The 24,142-nt window shown below is 34.0% G+C and overlaps 1 protein-coding gene across 1 annotated transcript in view; it reads left to right on the top strand.

The window, feature by feature from the left end:
- The first annotated feature begins 270 nt into the window (after positions 1-270).
- LOC129227817 (uncharacterized) overlaps positions 271-24,142 on the top strand; it is a 46,358-nt gene continuing 22,486 nt past the window's right edge. Inside the window, exons 1-4 of the mRNA XM_054862430.1 lie at positions 271-400; positions 4,253-4,420; positions 9,485-9,664; positions 20,593-20,670. Coding sequence (XP_054718405.1) covers positions 334-400; positions 4,253-4,420; positions 9,485-9,664; positions 20,593-20,670 — 493 coding nt within the window. The 5' untranslated portion in view covers positions 271-333. The remainder of the gene's footprint in view (positions 401-4,252; positions 4,421-9,484; positions 9,665-20,592; positions 20,671-24,142) is intronic.

Here is a 24,142-nt window from a genome sequence, read left to right as displayed (position 1 = left end):
TAATTGCGCTTTTTCCGAGCAATGAAATTACACTTAGACACACATGACTGAGTCAAGTTACGCAAAAAACTAATCGCAATACAAAAATTTCTAGAAACAATTCCTTTATTTTTCAGCCATTTTTACCGCAGATAAAGTTTGGGTCGCCAGAAAAGAATCACCTTATATCCGCCTCGCTTCCTGTGCGGAACCGGTGCTCTTATTTGTAATCATGACGTTTTTCCGTAAGTGTAAATTTTGTTTATATTATTATTTTTGAGGAAGAAATCACATGATTCACCACCTGCAGTTGTCATGAAGATATGTAGCAAAAATTTATAAACCTTTACTAGTATGAAGGTAACAACAATCTTTACTTGGATACTTATATCTTCAAACTTTGACGTCATTGCTCCTCAAGGTAAGAATTTTAAATGTTCTGGAAGGTCAGAATCAAGAAAATCATCATTACCAGTTTTGTGCTTGAGTTCTTTAAAATGAACAATAATGTTTTTTTTTTTTTTTTTTTTTTTTTTTTTTTTTTTTAAAGAAGATTTGCATCTAAAACTATTTTAAAATATTTTCCTTTCCCCCCCTTTATTATATTCTAAAACTAGCTGCGTCGCCCGTCTTTGCACGGTCTACCTCGAAAATAAAAGTTATGTCAAGTGCGAGTTCAACAAAAAGACTTAACCTGGAAGCGAGATATGCTGTGATTAAGATCTGCTTTAGCCTTCACAATGCTACCACGTTAAGTTTGCCTCAACTATAGTTTAGTATTATTATCGTTATCAACTATGCCAATAACAGATGATCTGGGCTAAGTAAGGAGATACAGGGTTGCATCACAAGCAACTTGTATGCTGTGAAATATAAATTAGTTAGGGAAAACGTAATTTTTGAATGGTTATAATTAAATTAACACACTAATGGTTTCCAGAGAGGAACAAGGGCAATTTTTTAGTGGCAATCGCTTAAAGTTTTAAGGCATGTTCAGGGGCGTAGCTAAGGGGGGGGGTTTTGGGGACAAAACCCCCCCCGAAAAGTTAGTCTCAAAAAAAAAAGAGAAAGAGAAGAGAGAAGAGAAAGAAAAAAAAAAGAAGAAAAGGAAAAAATTCCAAGCGATTATACATATATATATATATATTATATATATATATATATATATATATATATATATATATATATATATATGTATATATATATATATATATATATATATATATATATATATATATATATATATATATATATATATATGTTATATATATATATATATATATATATATATATATATATATATATATGTATGTATGTATAAGAAGTAACCCCCCCCGAAAGTCGGGTCTAGCTACGCCATTGGGCATGTTTATGTGTTTTTATTTTTTGTTTAGTATGGAGCATTTTTATGAAAAAAAATAAGGTGAAGTTTCGTGATGGTAACAATTACTATTTCTGAAATATTGACACTAAAAAGAATGAAATAAAAAAAATTTTGGAAAAAAATAGAACCGACTTCAAATTTGCCTTAAAAAGTGAAAAATAGTTTTATTCTTTAAACACCATAGATAATATTTTTAAACATAATTTTTGAAGTTGGCGCAAAAACGATAAATAAAATCATTCACAACCATAACTCAGCTGCAACTATAAATTTAAACAAGCCCAGTTTCTTCTCTACCTTATACATTATGCATTGATAACAGCATATTTTAGTAACGATATAAAGGTTTCGTTCCTAACTTTGGATGTTTTCTGAAATAAATATGAACGAACAGGGCCGTCCGACGAGCTGACGGCGCCCGGGGCGAAAGTTTCCTGGCGTCCCCCCCTCCCCTATATACACAGAAAAATCAAGTTAGTTATAACACCAGCGCATAATACATACATGATTTTTTTTACATATTGATAAACAGAACAATCAAAGGGCTATGCATCATAAAAATTAAAACGCAAGCAATGAATCTGTTTTTAATAGTGAAACATTAATGCCCCAAAAACTTTTCGAAAAATAGAAATGTTAAAAACTCAAATATTTATCTAGTAATATGTTATCCCACTAGATAAAAAACAAACAATTAAAACTGACTTGGCTATTCATATTGTTCAAACTAAGAACACGAATAAATAATTTGCTGATTATAAATAGAAAATGTATTTATCGGAGTAAATCACATCAAAAAAAACTTTCGATCTGGACTCATCCAATGATTCTTTTCAAGAGTCTTTTGATTTTAGTTGTACCAATTCAATATCAGCTTTCTTATATGTTATAAACAAAGATATTATTCTTTTACAGCAAATATTTGTAAGTTTTAAGGAGAAGCCCCCAACAACACCGAAAATCGCTCAGAATTGCATCATTTTTGGAGCTGTAATTTCGAAAAGGCACTGCTCTAATATTAAATAATATGGCCTTACAAATTGCTTTTAAGACTTGAGTTTAAGAAAATATTCGTGTAAGGGTCCCCATGCCGCCTTTCTTTAATATCACAAGCAATGCGTTTTTCAAACGACACTCACAAAAAATTTAAGTGGGAACCCTGAAAGTAAAACACTGCTGAAATTTTTTGATCCATAGTTTTGAAAAATTTTAATTGAAAATGCTCCAGATCCTCCTATTCATAAAATCTTCAAAGTTTGTCAAAAGTTGCGTTTTTGAAACTTCAATTTCGAAAACCTGCAGGAATTGATTTCAGTCTATTTAAAAAAATAATCGATCGGAAACAGTGTCTGAGCTCCCTCTCTCTTACCCTAACGTCAATAAACACGGCCTATTATCGCGTTTTAAGGCTAAAATTGCGTTTTTAAAACTAAAAGTTTCAAAATTTTGACCGGATACCTTTTGACCTTTTTTCCTATCCGATCAATATTTTTTTTTAAATGTATCCCCTTAAAAAAAAAAAAATTCTGCTTACGTCACTGCTTGCAGGGGCAGAACTCAAGCAAATTTGGTGAGAACAAGACAAATGAGAAGTGCATTTTGTTTGATTCTAAACAGTTATATTCTCAGAAATTGTATCTGTTTCAATAATACAAAGGAAACGAATGTTTTGGAGACTGAGAGACAGGAATATTTTCGTGCCACAGGACAAAATGAAAAATCATTGCAATGATTCTCTATTTTGTGTGTCTATGATACCTGAAATGAGGGGGCGCCCCTAATTTTATACAATCATTTCGTGTGAGTGTCGTCGTGCTCCGTCGAAACGAGGGGCGCCTTGCGGCACCCCCTTATTTCGTGGCGCCCGGGGCGATTGCCCCGCTCGCCCCCCTTCCTTTGGGACGGCCCCGTGAACGAAGCATATGGTTATTACACTGGATTTTACTTTTTGTTTTTGCGCCAACTTCAAAAATTATATTTAAATCGATGGTGTTTAAAGAATAAAATTATTTTTCACTTTTTAGAGCAATTTTAAAGTCGGTCTATTTTTTTTCCAAAATTTTTTTTAAATTATTATTTTTTCGTTTTGAATGCTGTTAAAGATTTTTTTTTTAAATGGAAAAACGTGTAATAGCTGCTTTGTTTAAAAGGTGCTGCTATTTTAATTCTTCTTTTTTTTTTTTTTTTTTAGATGAGTAAAGAATATTTTATTCCTAGAAATCAGCTTAAAATATTTAAAAAATATGTTTGAAACAATTTGCGATTTTAGCTATTTTTGAGAACATTGATCACGTACTAGAAAGTAGTATGTGTATATCGGAAAGTAGGCTCGTTCAGTTCTGGACGGAACTTCTTGTTGAAGATTTCTTTAATTCAACTCAAGTCATCTGTTTAAAAACGCGATCCATATTGCTTAAGTACAGCCTTGAAATAATAGTTTGTTAACGTTCTTTTTCGCAACAGTTAAAAAGCGGGTTATGAGTATGGTTCTTCATTAAAGTATGCAACTTTGTTGTGAATATGCCTAAGTCAGGAGCAGAAAGAACAAGAACTTGGCGTGAGAGAAAACGTGCAGGTGAAGTGATAGTTCAGAAGGAAAAAGAAAAGATAAAAGTTTCACAAAATCCTGTCTTTACGACACATTTTTTTTTTAGTTATTTTTGCATGAAATTCATCGCCAATTACGATCTTTATCATTTTCACTCCTTTGAATTGAATTTCACCACAAGAAGAATTTTTAGGCCTTGAAAAAATCGTAGTTATGTCTCTGGTTAGGGTTGCCGATCCAAATATCCAAACTAGGGTCAGTTCCGACAAACTCGGGTAATCGGCGCTTGGTTGTTATTTTAATTCTTTCATAAAAAAAATTATATACTTTTTACATTACAGCTTGTCGCTACCCAGACGTGCCTATAGGAGGTTTTTACACTCCCAAACAGAATACATACCAACCTGGAGATTATATCAAGTATGAATGCAAGGAAGGCTTCGCACTCAATGGCCCCGAAAAAAGAATTTGCACATCGGAAGGATGGTCCGCTATCCCTCCTTTCTGTGGTATCTATTTATTTTTTTTAAATATGTACGTGTCACCGTGTCTGTCTCTCCGTCCGTAGCCCTTTAGTAAAAAGGCGAAAGATTAACACGAGGTTTGAATGGAAACCAGAGCATCCGTCCGTAACCCTCTCTCCTTCAAACTGTACATAGTAAAAAAAAAAGCCGAAACGTCACTGATTACTTCCGGATAACGTTTCAGAAGTTCAAGAATTCACACCAGTTTCTTGTGAAAAACTGATATTTTTTTGAGAAAACGTTTCCTGAATCGCAAAAGGTTCCACGAAATTTGATTTTTCAATGTGGTGAAAAACACTTTAATTTACCAGTGTAAAAATATACTAGACTTCTTTATTAGGTGTGTCGCCATCAGCTTAGTTACGGCACCCCCGGATTAACTTGCCTAGATTCAAGGGCGAACTGCAGTCTTCGGATATTGGAGCTTTAAAGGATTTACTTGCATTTCCGTCGTAGCTTCGGGTGCATTTGCATTAGGAGCATTCCTGGTAAATCAGGAAGGTGCCATTGCTACATACATATATAATTTCAATTTAACCAAGGTTATTGGAGATTATGAATAATCGCCAGTAATTTTATACAATCACCAATTTGTCACATATATTGCTACAAATTCAGTATCGCTATAAAAAATATCCAATGTTTATAGGGCGTTTTAGTGTTAAAAATGTAAGATGTTTTTTGGTAGAATCACTTCTTTGATTTTAACTCTTATAAAATTATTCAGAAATGCCTAAATTCGTCAGATCTTGATTTTTGAGAGTTTTTCCACATTCTGAAGAATTTTTCTAACTCAGTTAACGATCTTAAAGCCATTCCATATTTTTTTGCAGTTTGGCATCCTTTCCTGTAATTGGTACTCTTTTTTCGCCCTCGTCTTTGAACTGCTATGATTTTCGTGTTGTAGGTGTTTATTGTCGTATCTTCATAAATTTTTATCTGTCTTTACGTTTCTATTTCTTGTTTTACTTTGTACATGTTTTGCACTTTTTGTTGCTTTCCCAACTTTTTCTGTATCCCTGCATTATGTTTAATCTTTCTTTCGCTAAATGCAGCAATTGATTCCTTGCAAAGTTTTTTATAACATGAAATTTATTGCTAATTTATTATTTAGTGGTTTCATTTTGACAGTAAAATGTATTTTACAGGATTTTTTTGAGAAATTTATTACTTAACAGTTTTTTCTCGAAGGAAATCATGCAATAAATTTCGGCTCTGAGTTCCATTTTGTCATGTTTGTTTTGTTAACTGCTATTCTGCTGTTTAAGCTGTCTGCTGTTCATTTTCGTTGCTTTTAACGGATGCCTTTACTTTTCCATCAAAAGCTCACAATTTTGAACTGAAAAAGGGGTTCCCGGAAACATCGAAACACGTGTATTCAGTAATCTATATAATTGTGCTTCAAAATGTTGGTTATTTTCTGTTACCATCAATATCCTAATTTCATACATATTTATGTCATCTTTAACAAAAACGAATCGGAATTATTCCACGCGTCGTACTAGACTTCAAGAGACCTAAAAAATAAATATCATACACTAAAAAAATTCCGAAACGTTACTGATTATTTCCGTGTAACGTTTCAGGATTTCAATGGTTTTTATCCACTTAATGGAAAAATCAAGTATCTTTGTCAAAAAGTTTCCTGAATTGCTACAAGTTGCACAAATGCAGACTTTTCACTGTTGTGAAAAAGATTTTTAGCTCCCAGTTTAAAGATTAACAGAGAGTATTTATAAAGTGTATCGGCTTCAATGTTATTACGGCTCGTTCAGACTGATTAAGCTCCCAAAGGGAGCTAATTAGTCTTTGGACTACGTCGCTTTGCAAGAATTGTAGTAAGCTCCCAAAGGGAGCTAATTAGTCTTTGGACTACGTCGCTTTGCAAGAATTGTAGGAGTGTAAAATTCTTAATACTTGCTTGCAATTCTGTGTTTGCTTTGGCCATGTTAGCAATACTGCTTTTGGAACTTCCTTGATAAATCAGGAAGGTGCCAAGCTGTTATGTTACGTCTACCGAAGGTTACTACAAAGTTCAAGTGACACGACTGGCTCTAAACGGGAAGATTTCTTTAATTTTCAGGAGGCTTCCAGGATAATTTTAGGGAGGTTACTGAATTCTAGCGTAAAACGTTCCTGGTTTTTGCAAGATATGTTACTGGCAGAAATTGAGCACATTAGCTGCCTACTATTTTCCAGGAACGTTTCTGAATCGTTTTTACAGTGCAGAAATTATTGATGAGATTCTAGTGAAAATTGTCATATCAGATCTATTTTCATTTCGAATTAAAGCATTTCTAAATTCCGCTTCACAAGTTTCTCAGCACATCACAAGATTTCTATGTTTTATTATACAGCATAGAATATTATAAGGTAGGGCAAAAGATTTCATCAACTTCAAATCAGCGTCCAAGAGAAGCTCCCAAATAATATTTTTAGAGTTATTGGAATGTACATTCAGTTACCGCCTTGGGGAGGCAAACAATGATTCACACTTGGGTAGGGTTACTTGTGAGCAATTTTCAGAAAACTGCAACTTTCTTTTTTAACCCTCGACACACAAAGGAAGGGGGTTATAAGTTTGACGTGTCTGTATATCTGTATGTCTGTGGCACTCTAGCGCCTAAATGGATGGACCGAAAAAAGAAAAATTTATTCGAAAGGAAAGTTGATCGAGAGTGTTCTTAGCTAGGTTGCATCTTTGGATGACATTAATTAACGAAGATATTAATTAAAAACCTCTGAAAATTTTTTCGTGATTTTTGCAGTGAAAACGTAGTTAAAAATTTTTAAATTTAATACCAAAGTAAAGAGAATTTTTTTCCGCGTCTGATAGAATGTGTTTGGAACTTCCAGGTTTCATAGAATTCGAATTATAACGTTTTTTTAAAGCAGATTTTAATAAAGGCTAAACTTTTATTCACGCGATTGATAACCGAATTCATTGTTGGCCGACAAGGAAATAAATCGCAGTGATTTAAAAATTTTATATGTTGCCAGTTTCTATTTAATAGCAAATAAAATACTTGATATTGATTTTTATATTCTAAGGCTTTTAAAAGGATTTTCAATTTTCCCTCTTGATTTTAGCGACTCAGTCGGTTTTTTTTTTTTTTTTAATTTTTAATTCTATCGTTGCTTGCTGATTTATTCGCAACTCCAGCGCTCGTATACGCTACCTTGCGGTGTTTTACAAAACTGCCGAAGAAACTAAAACATTGCCACGTTGCGTTCCACATGTGAATGTTGACGTAAACACAGGCAGTTTGTTCTGAGTATTTATTAACGCAATCGATGTGTCTTAAATTGCTTTCAGCTACAAAATTGTTTCGTCCCTTAGTAGTATTCTCGAGCTTCTCAAAAAATAATGTTAGTTTTCCTTATTTCCTCCTAAAACGTGAGTTGACTGTCGTAAATGGCGAAATTCTAAACACAAGAAAACTGTGGATTAACAAACTTGGATAACGATATACAGGTAAAAATTTTTATTGTTTTGTGAGAATTTGTAAAAATATGGGTTTTTTTTTTTTAAATCTTAAATTAATTTAACTAACCATATTTTACAGCAGCATTTAGTTGGAATGCACAGTATGCAAAATATTTTCTTGAATATATTATCGTAGAACAAAATGAAAAATGTTTAACCGAGAAAGAATTTACTTTATTCCTTTTATTCTCAGCTGAAAGGTTTCGCCAAATTTGTTTAGGGTTATAGTTTTAGTATTGTGCGAGCAAAGTAGCCTTGGCGAGATTTCACGTTTTTAGTTAAACCATTTTCAATTTTTATCATGAGTGGAATAAAATGGTGGTAAGATTACAGAATTCGATAAGTAAAAAGAAATAATGGTAGATCAACTGAAAAGAAAACTACCACCATATATCCATGAGAATTTTGTTGATGATTTTCATAGCATGACATAATTAAATCGTAACTCAGAAAGTAGAAACATCGAAACAGAAAAATTTTAAATTAACCGATTCGGAAATTCGAGAGAAATAACTCAGCTACAAATGCAAAACAATAAGCGCTAGGCAAGCAAAGCAAAGAAGTATCATCTTCTTTTGGTAATAATTTGTAATGTCATATTAAATTTTCTAGCATTAATTGTTATTCTTGTCAGGCCACAATTATTATTTAGTTTTATCAAGAATTGATAAATATCGAATTCAACATCGTGAAAATGGCTGCTTAGAACTACGAACTACGTAGTTTGCATTAATGTTTGACGTTTATTAATGCTTCTTGAATTCTAATCTCTTTCTACGTGGGCCAAAATATCCTCAGGACTTAAAATATTGATTTAAAAAGGATAAAACAAAAAAATCATACAGACGAACAAAAGTCACAACACTTTTAGCATTTTCTTCGTTACCACGTGCGTTTGTTTTAGTTTTTTTGTCCGCCATTAGACAGTGACTGCAGTGCCCCCTATAGTTCGTTGGAGTTGCGAATGGGTTTCATCAAGATTGCATGAAAAAAATGCTTTATTGTGACAAGGCTGATCTGGATCCGGTAACTTAACTGTTTTACTGTTAAGACTCATTTTAGGAGAATGAAGAAACGAAAAAATGGTCAGCAGTGAACGCTACCTACTGGAGTTAAGGGTTAATCCACCGGAGTTAGGGTTAAACTTCAACTATTAGAATATCACTAAACAGTTAATTTGCTTCGTTAAAACGTAGAAGCAATTTTTATGGCCTTAATGGGCAATTTTCTAGTTTTGTAATAACGAAAACAATTTTTGACTTAAAACAAAATATTATAATAAGAGCATCAGTTTTTGAAAATTGCTTGAATTATTACATGCTTTGATCTTTAGAGGTAATTTTTTCTTGGCTGGAATAGACTACATGTGTTACTACATAGTTAAAATATTGCCAGATATTATGCAGCGCTTAAAACTGAGTAAATATTTCACCATTTCCCTTTGCACCACATTACCCTACTTAAAAAGTTTCCGCACTTCTCGTGTAGCTGTATTCTCATTCTTTGTACGGTTATGTTGTGTTTTCAATTCCTAACAGTAAAAGTTTATCGTGGTCTTTCAGACATTCCAACGAAAGTGAAAAACCCTGAAGCTTTCAGAGATACCAAGAACCACGTGCACTACGTGACTGATGGTAACACTACAACATGCTACAACTCACCAAACACGACGCAAAATTGGATTCACGTTTATCTTCAAAACCCAGCTGTGGTAGACTCAGTGAGACTATTTCTACAAAAAGGTTCAAATTTTTATTGTAATTTTAAGACTACATTTTTTGTTGCAGCAATTAGTTTAGAAATATGTTTTTTACCTTGGAGGAAAAAGTGCTTGTGCAAGTGAATTCGTAGTTTTGTATGAGTGGGTAGACTTTTTCATGCATTTTCAAAACGGAAGAACAGGCCCGGATCAATAAATTTTGGGCCCCCTGCAAAAACTCAGCAGAGCCCTTAACCGCCTGCTGGATTGTTCACCCTCCTCAATAATGATTTTTAAAAGAGATTGTTGTTTGTTTTTATGTGCTTTAATATTTCTACTTACATTTTGAATTCGTTTGTTTAATTCTTCTTATTTATTTACTAGTGGTACTCGCACAGCTTTGCCCGCAGTAGAATTAAAAAGTCATTTTGGTTCGCTTGTATATTTACAAATGATGGATGGTGAATTTCTCGCCAATTTGCTATGTTCATTTGCTCGCCCATGGTCGCATATGGTAGTTTGCTCGTCCACGTTATAGTAATTTGCTAGTCCACGTTATGATAATTTGCTAGTCCACGTTATGATAATTTGTCTGTCCATGTTATGATAGTTTGCTCGGTAAAATGTTCTTAAAATTGGAATAGAAAAAAAACAAAATCGAATTTTCGAAAATTGCTTCAAGCTGCTCACCTCTATGCTAGGAACTAATTTTGTTCCAAATTTCACGAAAATCGGACGGACGGTCTAGGCGCTATGCACGTAACAGAGAGATCCAGACACCCAGACTTTCAACTTTATTATTAGTAAAGATTATTATTATTTTCAGGTTTTTTACTTGCCTGTTTAAGCGCTTCTAGGTTTTTATGTGGGCTTTTTAATCCATTTAAAAACTAATTAATTTCATGAAAAAAATTATTTAAAAGGCATGTCATCAAGGAAACAAGTCTGCTATAACTTTACGTAAGTGTGGTACAATGTATCAGGTTCAAGTAGAGGCACAATGCATGAACATCAATCTTCTGATGAAGTTAAACTTTTATTTTCACCTTTCAAATTTTTAGAACTGGCTCTCATAACAATACATTCAAACTTTGCGGATTCTTAATGTTTTCTGCATATTTAACAATTTTTTTCTGCTTAAAAAATTTGTTAGAAATCCATTTCTCAGTAAGTCATTTCAATTAATGAAGATTCGCTGTTGTTCTTAATTATGTGTTGAGTTTCTATTTTTCCTTAAATTTTTACTAAACATTATATAAATACTTTCAATTTTTGAAATTTGAGTATAGGTTCTTTCAATTTATTTATTTATTTTTCGTTTCTTGGGCTGTAACGCCGTGTGCCCCTCCCCACTGTGGAGTGTCCGGGTACGTAGATCCAGGCCTGCGAAAGAAATATACGTGCATAAGAAAGAAAACCCACCTGAGGATATTTTCATCTTGTTTTTTCCTCAGAAATTTACAACAGTAAAAAAGCTCGTTTTTGATATACAGTAAAAACCGTAATGAATGAGCAGCATTGGAGCAATGATAATTCTTGTTACATTCAATCACTCTCTTGTTCAGTGGCACACACAGGAATTTTTCAAACTGGGTGGGGTCCAGGATCAAAGGTCCACCATTCTTATATCAGACTCCAACACGCATCCATCATATTCTTGTGATTTTATCAAAAGTCAGAAGTAAAAAACATTAAAAAAAAATTAATGATAACTCAGCATTAATTAATAAAATTAATTTATTAATAAAAGTATTTAATTAAAGTACTAGAATGCACATAAAGGGATGTTTAAAATACACCGCCAGCTCAGTTATTCCATCCGAGGAGTGCAGTTTCGTGCTTTTTAACACTCATCAGCCCGGAATAGGAATTACCTGAGCTGGAGGCAAAAAACCTCTTAAGGGAGCCAAGAGAGATAAACAAACTGGTAGCTAATGTAGAATTAGCACACCAGATGAGTGACCGCAGCAATGGTGCGGTTCTTTGAGTTGAACCGCACCATTGCTGCGGTCACTCATCTGGTGTGCTAATTCTACATTAGCTACCAGTTTGTTTGGCTCTCTTGCCTATTTTCAATTGAAATTAATTATAGGAGGCGTCGTTGTCTGTGACCAATGGCTGCTGCAGTGGTGGCGCTAGGAAATCCCCGACAGGGTGGCAAACTTGCCCGACAGGGGGGCATAGCCAAATTTTACTTTGCAAGATCCCCCGCCCCCCCCCCCCCCCCCAGAGCCTGATCATCCTGACATTGGACATGGGGCACATTTCTATTTCAGGAAATTCATTTTGTGCCTCCCCCCCCATTCCAGCTTTTTTTTATATGTTGAAGCAATAAAATATTTCTTTCGATACTTGCATTTTTACACAACCGTACTAAATTTGGTGGTACCTCATATCACAATGTAATATACACATTTAAAAAGTAGAAGATATGTAGTAGTATACGATAAATATATAAATGTGGTTAAACTTTGCAATAAACCGTAAATACCAAAATGATCTATCATATAACTTTTAATAGTAAATACAGACTAAATTTGGAGTGATTTTCTGATTTGCAAAGAGATCACACTTTTAAGGGGAATTTTTAACAACAAATAGATTTTTTCCTTAAGGAAAAAATCTTTTTGGCATTTGCAAAACTATCAATGATATCATTGTACTCTAGATTCTGAGTGAAATCATTATTTATTTTTAATTAACATGATAAATTAAGGGTATTTTGGGCCCCCCTGAAATCTAAGAGGAAGGGCCTGTGCCCCACATGCCCCTGCGGTAATCAGGCTCTGCCCCCCTCCAATTCAAGTGATAAAGAAACTAATCATTTTTTGCTTCTAAGAACACGAATTCCCTATAAAAATTAAAAGCAAAAAATAAAAAATTTAAAATAGATAAAATGAAATATGTAGGGGAAAAAATCAAATTTAAAATGAAAAACATGAAACTAGACTTTTGTGAGCAGGGTCATCGCGAGATCAATAAACTAGAACTGTCTGAGAATTAGATATTGACGAAAAGTCTGACTATGATGTAAAATCATTATAAATGTGCCCCCAACAGAATTTTATGCAGAGAAAGAAACTTAACAACAGGAATTTAGTTGTGCTTGTAGAAATTAGGGGGGTCCGGGGGTTCTCCCCCGTAAATTTTTCGAAATTGTAGCTCTGAAAACGCAATTTTAGATGATCTTCGGTAATTTCATGGAGAGAAGGATTTGGGTGCTCACCCCCAAAGAATTTTAAGAAATTGAAGTCCAATAAACGAATTTTTAGTCGATCTGTAATGGTATTTTATAGGGAGTGAGAGTCGAGGTGCACCCCCGAAAAAGTTTTAAAATTGAAGTATCGAAAACGCAATTGTAGATCATGTTTGGTAACGTTAGGGTGATGGGGTTAGTGACCGATTAAGATACTGAGGGTCCCCTCCCCCTTCCGTAATCAAACCTTATAAACACACAAATTTACGGAGGGAAACTCCCAGGGCTCAAGGTTATAGCAATGCTCATCCACTAGCTCAAAATATTTATTGGGGAGCAGAGAAACCCACATCTTAAGTAAACAAAAAATAAGAGCAACTAATATTAAGTTAAAAAATTCAAAAGAAACTTGAGCCCGATGCCTAGCTTTATATTAAGATGAACCTCGCGAGTCAGAACACGTATAAAATTAAATTTATTTATATTTTCTTTCATTATATTATTTTTCCGGGATAACTTGGGAAAGCATGGAAAAGGGAAGAGGATTACAACTACTAAGTTTTGCTAGCGCAAAGCAGAATCAAGAGAAAAAATTGAAAATCTTTTGAAGAGCCTAGTTTGCTAAAACCCATTACAAGTATTTTATTTGATAACAAATAGAAACTGGAAACGGGTAAAAATTTTGCGCTAAAAAAATTAGAAAAGGTGCAAATTTTTACGATTTTTAATTAATTTGTATGGTAATAAAAGGTCTACATCGATTAGGCCTAGCTGGTGGTGGATGGAGCTGACGGGTAACCGGGCTAATCAGATAAATAATCATGATAGTTTCATAGGGGCTGCACACATATTTCATTCCTAGATTTTTACAAATATCATCGTACAAATCACAGCTATTTGGAGGAAAATGTGTGGGCCGCCGAAGCATGTTTGTTTGAAATAGAAAATAAAAGTTAAAATGTAGTGAGCGAGATTTAAATTATTGAAATGAATAGTCACACCAGCAGTTCTAAGCAAGAAAAATGACAGACTCCGACTTCGGGAATTTTAGAGCCTTCGACTCTGATTCCACAAGAACTGGCAGGGGATTTTAAGGGAAAATGATCGACTCCGACTGCTGAATTTTTAAACCTTCGACTCCTGACTCCGACTTCTTTACCTCAAAGTCAGTCCGACTTCAACTCCTCACCCGTTGGTTCTAAGTTTTTGAATGTACTAAACGAAAGTAATGTGTGTGTTTTGTGTAATCCAAAAAAAAACGAAACTTGATAATATGATCGGCACTATGCTAAACTCGGTAACAAACGAAGGTGAAAAATCGCGAATCTCGTTTTTCAAATTCAATGGTTTGCCGTAGTACTCAAAAAGGGCTATTACTACTGTACACTCCCGATTATCCGCGGAATTGAGTGGCTCAGGTACCGCGGATAATCCGAAAAAAGGTTTAAAACCAGAGGTAAAGAAGACAGAAATTATCTTTTGCTTGAGAATGATTGTATTGTAAATAAAACGTGAAACGTTTAAAAGAGATGCGGCATTAAAAAAAATGTGTATTTCAAGTTCTACAGAACTAAAATAAACTAAAATTTAAATCAGGAACTTTCCGTCAACCTAAAACATTCAACAGCCCAGAAGTGAAAACAGTGTGTGACCACAACAAAAAAGACCCCATCAGAGAATTCCCAGAAGACCTGTAGGCAGGGGCGGCATTTCAACATTTCATTTGGGGGGTCGAGTTTTTTAAACATGAATTTTCTCAGTGTGGAATAAAATGCGAGTACATTTTTTTTAAAGTAAGGTCATTAAAGAAATTCAAATTTAAATATCTACACTTTTAATTTATTTTATAGTCAACTATAACAGAAAAGATCTTGATACTACCGTTTCTAAAGTAAATTTTTACTGCACGATTTTTGGAATCCAGAAGAAGAGGAAATCATGGTCAATATCCAGTGGCATGCTCTTGGCAGTATAGCTGAAGATGAAAGTCTTGCTTGTCCCATCATGCACAAAAAAAAAAAAAAAAAAAAAAAAAAATCTCTAATCTTCTGAGACACGAAAATGATCTTTCACAGTTAGCTGAGTTGATTGGAATCGGTGAAAAAATAATTGAAGCTACAAAGTTATGTTAGAAAACGCATCTTTAAAATTTGTCTCTTAAAAAAAAACCACGCAAGTTTAAAATTTGTGCTCTAGTCTTCATTTTTCATCATTGAAGTACACTGGCTCTTCGCAAAACAATTCTTTTTGCTTCGTTCAACAATTTTTACTTGTAAATGAAATATTTTATTTATCTTGTTCAATAACCTGCACATATAATATTGAACTTAGATTTATCACTAAATGTTGTGTTAATTTCATTAGAAACTGAATGAATCTATTATTTGATACAAAATATTGAGTCGAACATTTGACTTTGCGTCACCATGTGGATTTTTGTCACTTTTTTATTTATTTTTTTTAATCTGTCTAATAAATCCAAATTAACAAGAAGCTCTCAATAGGAGCTCAATCAAGAGTTCTAGCTTTAACTTTTGAAGACCATTTTGTACCTCACCCAGCAAAAGTATGTGTTGATGCACGATTTTTTTTTCAAAAATAGCGTGTCTTTTGTAAGAAGTTTCCATTAAAGTATACATTGTATTGAACTGCTCAAATATGCCTCTTAACAGGAGGAATCAATGTTCACTCACTAACTGAACGTATATTTAAAATATGAGCTCAACAATGAACTCAAAATACCAAGTAACTTCTCGTAAAAATTGGGCCAGTCACACTGCACTGCCCTTTCACATTAGAAGCAGAAGCATCATCTTAACACTGCACTTACAAGTATGAGGCATTTAAACCATATGAGGAAATTTCTTCTTTAGTTGAAACAAACTTATTCTCCATCTATTTTTTTATTATGAAAGTTCTGAAAATGATTCATGAATTTCAAAGTTTTTATCCAAATAGCGAAAAACACTTGCTCGTGGCTGGACAGGTCTCGAGTTTCATCAACTTTTACTAAAGATCATCTGCAGATTTTTTTTTTTTTTAACTTCCTATTGCATATGATCACTGATTTGCGCGTTAGGTACATTGAATTTTCTGATTTCTTAATATTCTGCGCAAAATATTTGGGGGTGCAACCGCCCCCTCTTGCTCCCCCTATTTGCCGCCCCTGCCTGTAGGCGTTTTCCTCACCTTTCTCAATCGGAACAGATGATAATTATAATGTCGTACGCTCCTTAGGGGATAAACTAGGGGTCTTCAGTAAACACATGTGTTTTACCGAAATCAGCTGAACGCTTTCCCTTGAGGCACGTGTCAAAGAGAAGTTGATGACAATGCATACGGACTTTCACGTTTTTTGAGAAGGAGCACTTGTCGTGGGAAAGGGAAAAACAATCTGGAACGAATTGATTTCAGATCCGCGTTTTTGAAGAACAAAATTTTTCAACTTTTTTTTTTCTTTTTCCGAGACTTTCGCAGATAATCCACTCGTGGATAATCGAGAGTTTACTGTACTTCAAACAATAAGATTTACACTTAATGTTATTTATAAAAATCAAAAAATTGAAAATAACTAAAGCGTCTGGTGGACAAAAATATTGTTTCGGCTCTCCTGAAAAGAGCCAATTTTCACATTCGGTAGTTCAGCATAGTGCCGACGATATTACGTCATAAACAAACTTATTAAGTATCAAAGTGATTAACATTAATTGCACCAGTTTCTTTTGTGTAAGGTTTTTCTCTCTTTTTTTTAAATTAACTATATACCTAACTTTTTTCAAATTTTTTGAAGCATTCATAATTTGAAAATGCATAACCATTAGTTTCAAACTTTTTATTGAACATGCCAGTTGAAATAGGTCATAATTTCAAATTTCAAGTTTTAATTCTCTTTCCAGACTAAAGGGGGAAAATGTAAATTCAAAGTCTTACCCCAAAATTTATCTACATAGATCATTTTTGCAGATCTACGGAGTCGGAGGGAAAATGGCCGACTCCAACTCAGGGCCGGATTTAGACTTAACGGGGCCCTAAGCCATTTTAGGTGTGGGGCCCCTTTTGCAGTTTTAACAACGTTTCTCTCGGTGGTGTAAGAGAGGCAATTTTTTTTAATATTTTTTTTTCTCCTTGACTATGTCGGTCTCTTTCATCTGATACATTTTGAAAAATAGATATAAAATTCTGCATTTTGAAGCCTTATAAGATGTAGTTGCAACTACAAAAATATCAGGACAGAAATAGGCAAACAAAACTTTTTTTAAGTTATAAACTCTTTCAAAAATTAAGATAATACACAGTAAAAATTGTTTTTGATTCGAAAAACCAATGACAGCAGTCGACAGAGAGAAACAGCGCGGGAAACGAAAAGACACCGCATTGCTTCGTGCTTACATTGGCTTTCGATACAATTAGTTTTTAATCACCCCTCTAACTCACCGACAAACAATTCAACTCCGACTCCTTTACCTTAAAATCAGTTCGACTCCAACTCTCACTCCGACCCCGCAATCACTGGCAGTGTTACAGGCATTGAGGGAAAATGACTCCGACTCTTGGAATTTTTAACCTACAAATGCCGACTCAGACTCCTTGTCTCCAAAATCTGTCCGACTCCGACTGCGCAGCACTGCTTTTTTACACTATTTTAGTACTCGAAAAAAAGCATATTAAAAAAAGAATATAGCTTGCAAAAAAAAAAATAAAAAAATAAACAAGATTGAGTCTGGTATCAGTCTGTAAGTTGGTTTGATCGATCTCGAAGGAGCAATGTTGACTTTTGAATTGGACTTGGTCCGATCAAATGATTACAGCGGTCTGGGCTAAGCGCAGCTTTTACTTTAAGTTAGAAACATGAGTTTCGACTACATGATAACATCTGAAAAAAAAAAAAAAAAACATTGGAAGCAAAATGTATGTTTTCAATTGCTTGTAACACATGATTTATTTATTTATTTAATTTTGCCTTTTCCAAAAGGTTCGCCCCTCCCCCTCCCCCAAACATTTTTCTCAAAAAGAACCCAAACCCGATGCATTATCAACCCGACGTTTAATAATCTAATGATTGTTTAGTTGTGCCAAGCCTGAATGTTTAGTAAATCATTCTCCATTCCCAACAAAACTATTATGCAGCCTACAAACAAGATCAATATAAGTTTTTGAGAAAAATGTATTTAAAATGTTAAACATCTATTTGCTTTTATTATATTAGTCCAAAGAATTTTTTTCCTGCATTTAGCATTTGAAGACAAGACATCATTGCACTAAAAAATTAAAACATTAAATCTACTTTAGTACACTTCCTTGTATGAGGTAAAAAAATCGTTTACTCATCGATATGTTTTGTTGCAGAATAATCAACAATAATCAGAAAAGTTGTAAATAACTACAGTAATAACTTACTTGTAACTTCTGAGTGAAAATAAAGTACTTTAAAACGCATCAATAAGTGCGGTCTACGTCTGCACACTTGACGTGCTGATGAAGAGCTGTTTAGCGAATGTAATAGGAAAGCAAAAATCTCCGAAGCATGTTTTTTCTCCCCCGATGACAACCCCCCCACCCCCATCCCCTCTCGTCTCGTCCTGGCTATTGTCATTCAGTACGTATTTCTCTTGTAACCCGATGACGACGCCTTAGGTCTGACCGGTAATCACCACTGCATTCTGTAGGGACGGGGATTAGTCTAAGTGGACACCCTGAGGTCAAAACCAGCTCATCGACACCCTGCATCGACAAACAGAAATTTCAAGGATCAAAACACAGGAAACACACCATTTCCCCCGAAGTAATAGCTATATTTTGTCACCATCTGGACGACGTTATACGGACTCGGGCTAAACTTGCCTCAAAGGGGATTGATTTTTGTTTCCTTTTATATATATATATATAAGATACTTCTACTTTTTTCTACTATTTTTTTTTTCTAGTTCATATATGAGAAAATTTTATCATTTACGATAAACGCCAAAGCAAACAGATTCCCCGACGAAATACTAAATTTTCCCCGACGGGGGGGCAAGACGCTTCCGACGAGGGGGCAATTGCCCCCCCTGCCCCTCCCTTGGAGCCACGTCTGGGAAGCAAAATGTATGTTTTCAATTGCTTGTAACACATGATTTATTTATTTATTTAATTTTGCCTTTTCCAAAAGGTTCGCCCCTCCCCCTCCCCCAAACATTTTTCTCAAAAAGAACCCAAACCCGATGCATTATCAACCCGACGTTTAATAATCTAATGATTGTTTAGTTGTGCCAAGCCTGAATGTTTAGTAAATCATTCTCCATTCCCAACAAAACTATTATGCAGCCTACAAACAAGATCAATATAAGTTTTTGAGAAAAATGTATTTAAAATGTTAAACATCTATTTGCTTTTATTATATTAGTCCAAAGAATTTTTTTCCTGCATTTAGCATTTGAAGACAAGACATCATTGCACTAAAAAATTAAAACATTAAATCTACTTTAGTACACTTCCTTGTATGAGGTAAAAAAATCGTTTACTCATCGATATGTTTTGTTGCAGAATAATCAACAATAATCAGAAAAGTTGTAAATAACTACAGTAATAACTTACTTGTAACTTCTGAGTGAAAATAAAGTACTTTAAAACGCATCAATAAGTGCGGTCTACGTCTGCACACTTGACGTGCTGATGAAGAGCTGTTTAGCGAATGTAATAGGAAAGCAAAAATCTCCGAAGCATGTTTTTTCTCCCCCGATGACAACCCCCCCACCCCCATCCCCTCTCGTCTCGTCCTGGCTATTGTCATTCAGTACGTATTTCTCTTGTAACCCGATGACGACGCCTTAGGTCTGACCGGTAATCACCACTGCATTCTGTAGGGACGGGGATTAGTCTAAGTGGACACCCTGAGGTCAAAACCAGCTCATCGACACCCTGCATCGACAAACAGAAATTTCAAGGATCAAAACACAGGAAACACACCATTTCCCCCGAAGTAATAGCTATATTTTGTCACCATCTGGACGACGTTATACGGACTCGGGCTAAACTTGCCTCAAAGGGGATTGATTTTTGTTTCCTTTTATATATATATATATAAGATACTTCTACTTTTTTCTACTATTTTTTTTTTCTAGTTCATATATGAGAAAATTTTATCATTTACGATAAACGCCAAAGCAAACAGATTCCCCGACGAAATACTAAATTTTCCCCGACGGGGGGGCAAGACGCTTCCGACGAGGGGGCAATTGCCCCCCCTGCCCCTCCCTTGGAGCCACGTCTGGGCTGCTGAAAGAAGAAAAACCAAGAACCACCCACTAACGTAGGATGTGACCTGTCCAGTGAGACATCTGCGCACAAAATTAAAATGTTTTACCTCTTTGGCTAATTTCATAAATTCTAAGGTGACGCATTCAAACTCTAGAACCAATGACGCACTTGCAAATTCCCTTTCAACTTTCATCCCCATATCGCCCCTTCACGAAAATGGACAATTCTGAAAAAAGACGGAGATGAGGGTCAACTCTTCGCGGTCACACTTTAGTTTTTATATTTCGACTATTCGAACCTAAAAAAAAATGCCTCGTAGTTTGGTTGCAGCGTTTTTTTTTAACCCACCAAAGATAATAAAATACTGTATTAATTAAAATATATTTTTGTGTCTCCTTCAAATTTGGGGACTTCAGAGCAAATCATGGTTTTGTCTCGCTATATTAGCGCATTGATTGTTATTATAGAGTTTCCACAGTCGCCGATCCGTATTAAATATCACGAATAATTTTTTTTAAATGCCTTTTTTATATTTTCAGGTACCGCAAGACTTCAAGTGGTTTTGATAGGAAATAATAATAAAAAAGTAGAGTGTAGTTTGTTTGAAAGAACTATAGGTAAGTGTAGCTAAGTTTATAACATTTTTAGCATGATCAGCATATTTGTTATCAAACAAAAATTTAAAAAACTGAGCTGTAAAAACACGTTTTAAAAATCGATTGCTAAGTTGTTTTTGAAAGGTACTTCAGCATACGATCCAGTTAAGTACTTACATTCTTAAAATAAGGACTAAAGCTGTTTTCTATTTACAGATATCTTTCACATTAGTTTTCTGTTGTAAGTTCAGATAACAAGACATTAAACGTTATCATTCTACAGACTAATCTGCGGCCATCATGAATTTTTTGACACAAATCTAAGCTACAGCATAGAAATATTTGGATTTGAAATGTTTATAAAGATGAGAGTTCTACGACAATTCGTTCATAAACATCGTCAATATCTGAAAAAAAAAAAAAAAAAGCATCACACACACACAGTTCTAGAGTTTTCTGTTATATTTGTAGACAATTTTACTTGGAAACCATATCCCAAATTTTTTATTTACACTGTTAAAAAAATTTCCTGAAAATAACGGATAAAGTACCGGCAGCAAAGTTGCCGTAAACATTACGTTTCCGTTAAATTATTTTCCGTGACTTAACAGAAGTTCCATTTCTCATTTCTCCGTTTAGTTCTGTTCTTCCATTTATAAATTTTCCGTGATTTAACGAAAATTCCATTTCTCTTCTTTCCGTTGATCTATTTTTCCGTTTTTAAATTTTCCGTTCATCTATTTTTCCGTTTTAAAACTTTCTGTGTCTTTACAGACCTTTCGGTTCTTGATTTTTCGTTTCTCATTTTCACATATTTTACTAAAATTTCATTTTCGTTTTTCTATCCTATGTTTAAAATGATATAAAATAGAAAAATAGTTTAACTATTCAAAAACTATAATTTTTTTAAATTTGTATTTATTACTAGAATATATTTTTAGTGAAATTTTTGCTTGATAACTTACCTTTCAAGCATCTCGAAATTCGCACCTTCAGATGAATGAAAATAATCGAAAAGTACCAACAAGGAAATTAGTGGATTTAAATATAACACCAATTTTTGATGCTGATACTGCTCGATATTTCCTTCGACTTCTTCTCGTACATATTCTGGCGTGGCATGGAAAAGCATACATGAAAAATAGAATATTTTTATTTGCAGAATGAGTCAAATAAAATACCATTAAAAACCGGTTGACTTTATCATGGAATAATATACCTGATGGAGGGTACCGCATACCAATTTACTGTGTTTAAAAACAGAATCATTGACATACACGTGAAGAATTTTTTGCTCAGATGATGTATACCCCCCCCCCCCCCCGGTGATTTCCGCATTTTTCTCTCATTGGAATAGCAACATAGATTTTTAGTGCATAAGCATTATACTAGGCTAAACATATCAATCAGTTCGTTTTACCCGAAATGTTTTTACAAGAAACTTGCAATAATCTCAAATAAGTTGTTGGATGAGATCCTAAGGAAATAAATAATTTATGTTTTTTATTATAAATGAAATCCCGAAAGGAGTAATGAATGTTTCCAGATTTCTAAGTAATCAAGAAAACTTACTCTTGTCAAAATTATATTTCCAAAGATTAACAATCTGCTATGCCTTTCCGCAAAAAATATAACAGCAAGAAATACTTTTATTTGGAGATTCAAAATGTTTACTTTCAATCTGTCAAAAAAAAAAAAAAAAAAACTGAGTGATTTTTTTCTGTCTTGCTCGCACACTACGATAATCTTCGGTTGATACGAAATGTTGGCATTTAACGTTTTAATGATTTTCAAGAATACAACGCGTTAAAGCAAAAACAATAACTTTATAATAGTTCTATAAATTCTAAATCAGCTACCATCGGAATTTTATCAAATGCATATTAACAAGAAAAATACATGTGTATTTTAACATGTACAAATATATTCAACAATACTTACATGTGACCAGCGGTGCTAAATTTAAGTGTCTCCATTGCATCTGGATACAAGTAATACAATAGCCTTTATTTTAAATGGATAACACGGGATCCTAAAACTATTCTCACGGCTAGAACGCACAATATGACTAATGAATAGAATTGTTCGAAGTATTGAGCAAAATAATACACCGCAATAATATTCTAATACTGACTCAGTAAAACCCACATCAAATCATCAGGGCGATCAAAACACATCTGCCAGTCTAAAAATGGCGCGAACATTTTTCCAAACCTACAAAGCTAAAAGGCGTATAAACAATTTCGACATAACGAGTGTATTACTCTCCAGACATGAAATAGCAAGCTATCTATTTTGTCTACAGCATCCGAGTTGTTATTCTAAATATGCTTTTAATTAGCAAAATGTAACAGTGCAATTAATAAGCACTATCAATAAGGGATGTTTATCATGACTTGAAGACTAATGAAAGCAAAGTACAGCAGAGCGGCAACCCTAGAAATGGAAAAATTCCGTTTTCGTCCGGGATGTTTACGTTGTTGTAAGGAAAAAATATGTTTTGAAGCATTACAGAAATATTCTGTTAAAATCAGTCAGAAAACTACCTGAACTTTCAGGTTTTTTTTAACAGTGTAACCAGTAATCACAACCGTTAAAGAAATTGCTGTGATTTTGTAAAGTCTGTGTCATCCTTTCAAGATCACTTGAAGTAAAGGTGGATTCACAGCAGTATGTGCATTTATTAATATTAATTCATAATGGGGGTGCTTCCTTCACTTCAGCACCCCCAGTACTTCTGACTGAAGTACCCAGAAACGTAGTACATCAGTCAGAAGTACTACGTTTAATCATTGAAATTGATAGAACAAGCAAAAAAAGAAAAAAAAAAAAAAAGATGCAGCCAGAAAAACCTTTTACTTTCCCAACTTGTATTTTTATTGGATTTATTTAACTGTTCGATTTTAGAAAAAAGGCAAGGTCGTTATGACGTCAGAAGTGATGGATTTTGTCGCGCTATTCTTTGTGGCGTTGAATGTTTTTGCTTTACTATGAACCGCGTTGCTAGAACATGAGAATAAAGAACCGTATAAAAAAATTGCGCTCTGCACTAATGGCATCCGTGCAAGCAATTTCGTCACTTCTGATGTCATACGCAGAAGCGTAAAAATGAAATTGAATCTGCGTTCCGATTAAAATAATTGTTAAAAAATATTTAACGTTGTCAAAAATTAAAGAAATTCTGGAATCCCATTTTCTTTAGCGTGCTCTTTCAGAAAAAAATACTTTTAAAATTTCACAAACAACCCAATTCATTCTAGTATGTATGTATTTAAATGAACAAGAATGTTTTCCTTGGTAAAAAAAAAAGTTAATTAGTTTCATTCATTTTTATCGCTTTTTGACTTTTTCAAGTGCTTCGGAATGATGAATGGCGATTAAGTTTCACTGTAAATAAGCGAATATACTATACCAAAATAAATTAAAAATAAGTATTAGGTAAGACGCGCAGGTATATACGTTAGGTAAGACGCATAGGTGTACGTTAAACCTC

Source organism: Uloborus diversus, chromosome 8, assembly GCF_026930045.1.
Source record: "Uloborus diversus isolate 005 chromosome 8, Udiv.v.3.1, whole genome shotgun sequence".
In the NCBI taxonomy this organism is placed as follows: domain Eukaryota; kingdom Metazoa; phylum Arthropoda; class Arachnida; order Araneae; family Uloboridae; genus Uloborus; species Uloborus diversus.
The sequence above is the reverse complement of the archived record's forward strand: the minus strand, read 5'-3'. Positions and strand labels throughout refer to the sequence as shown.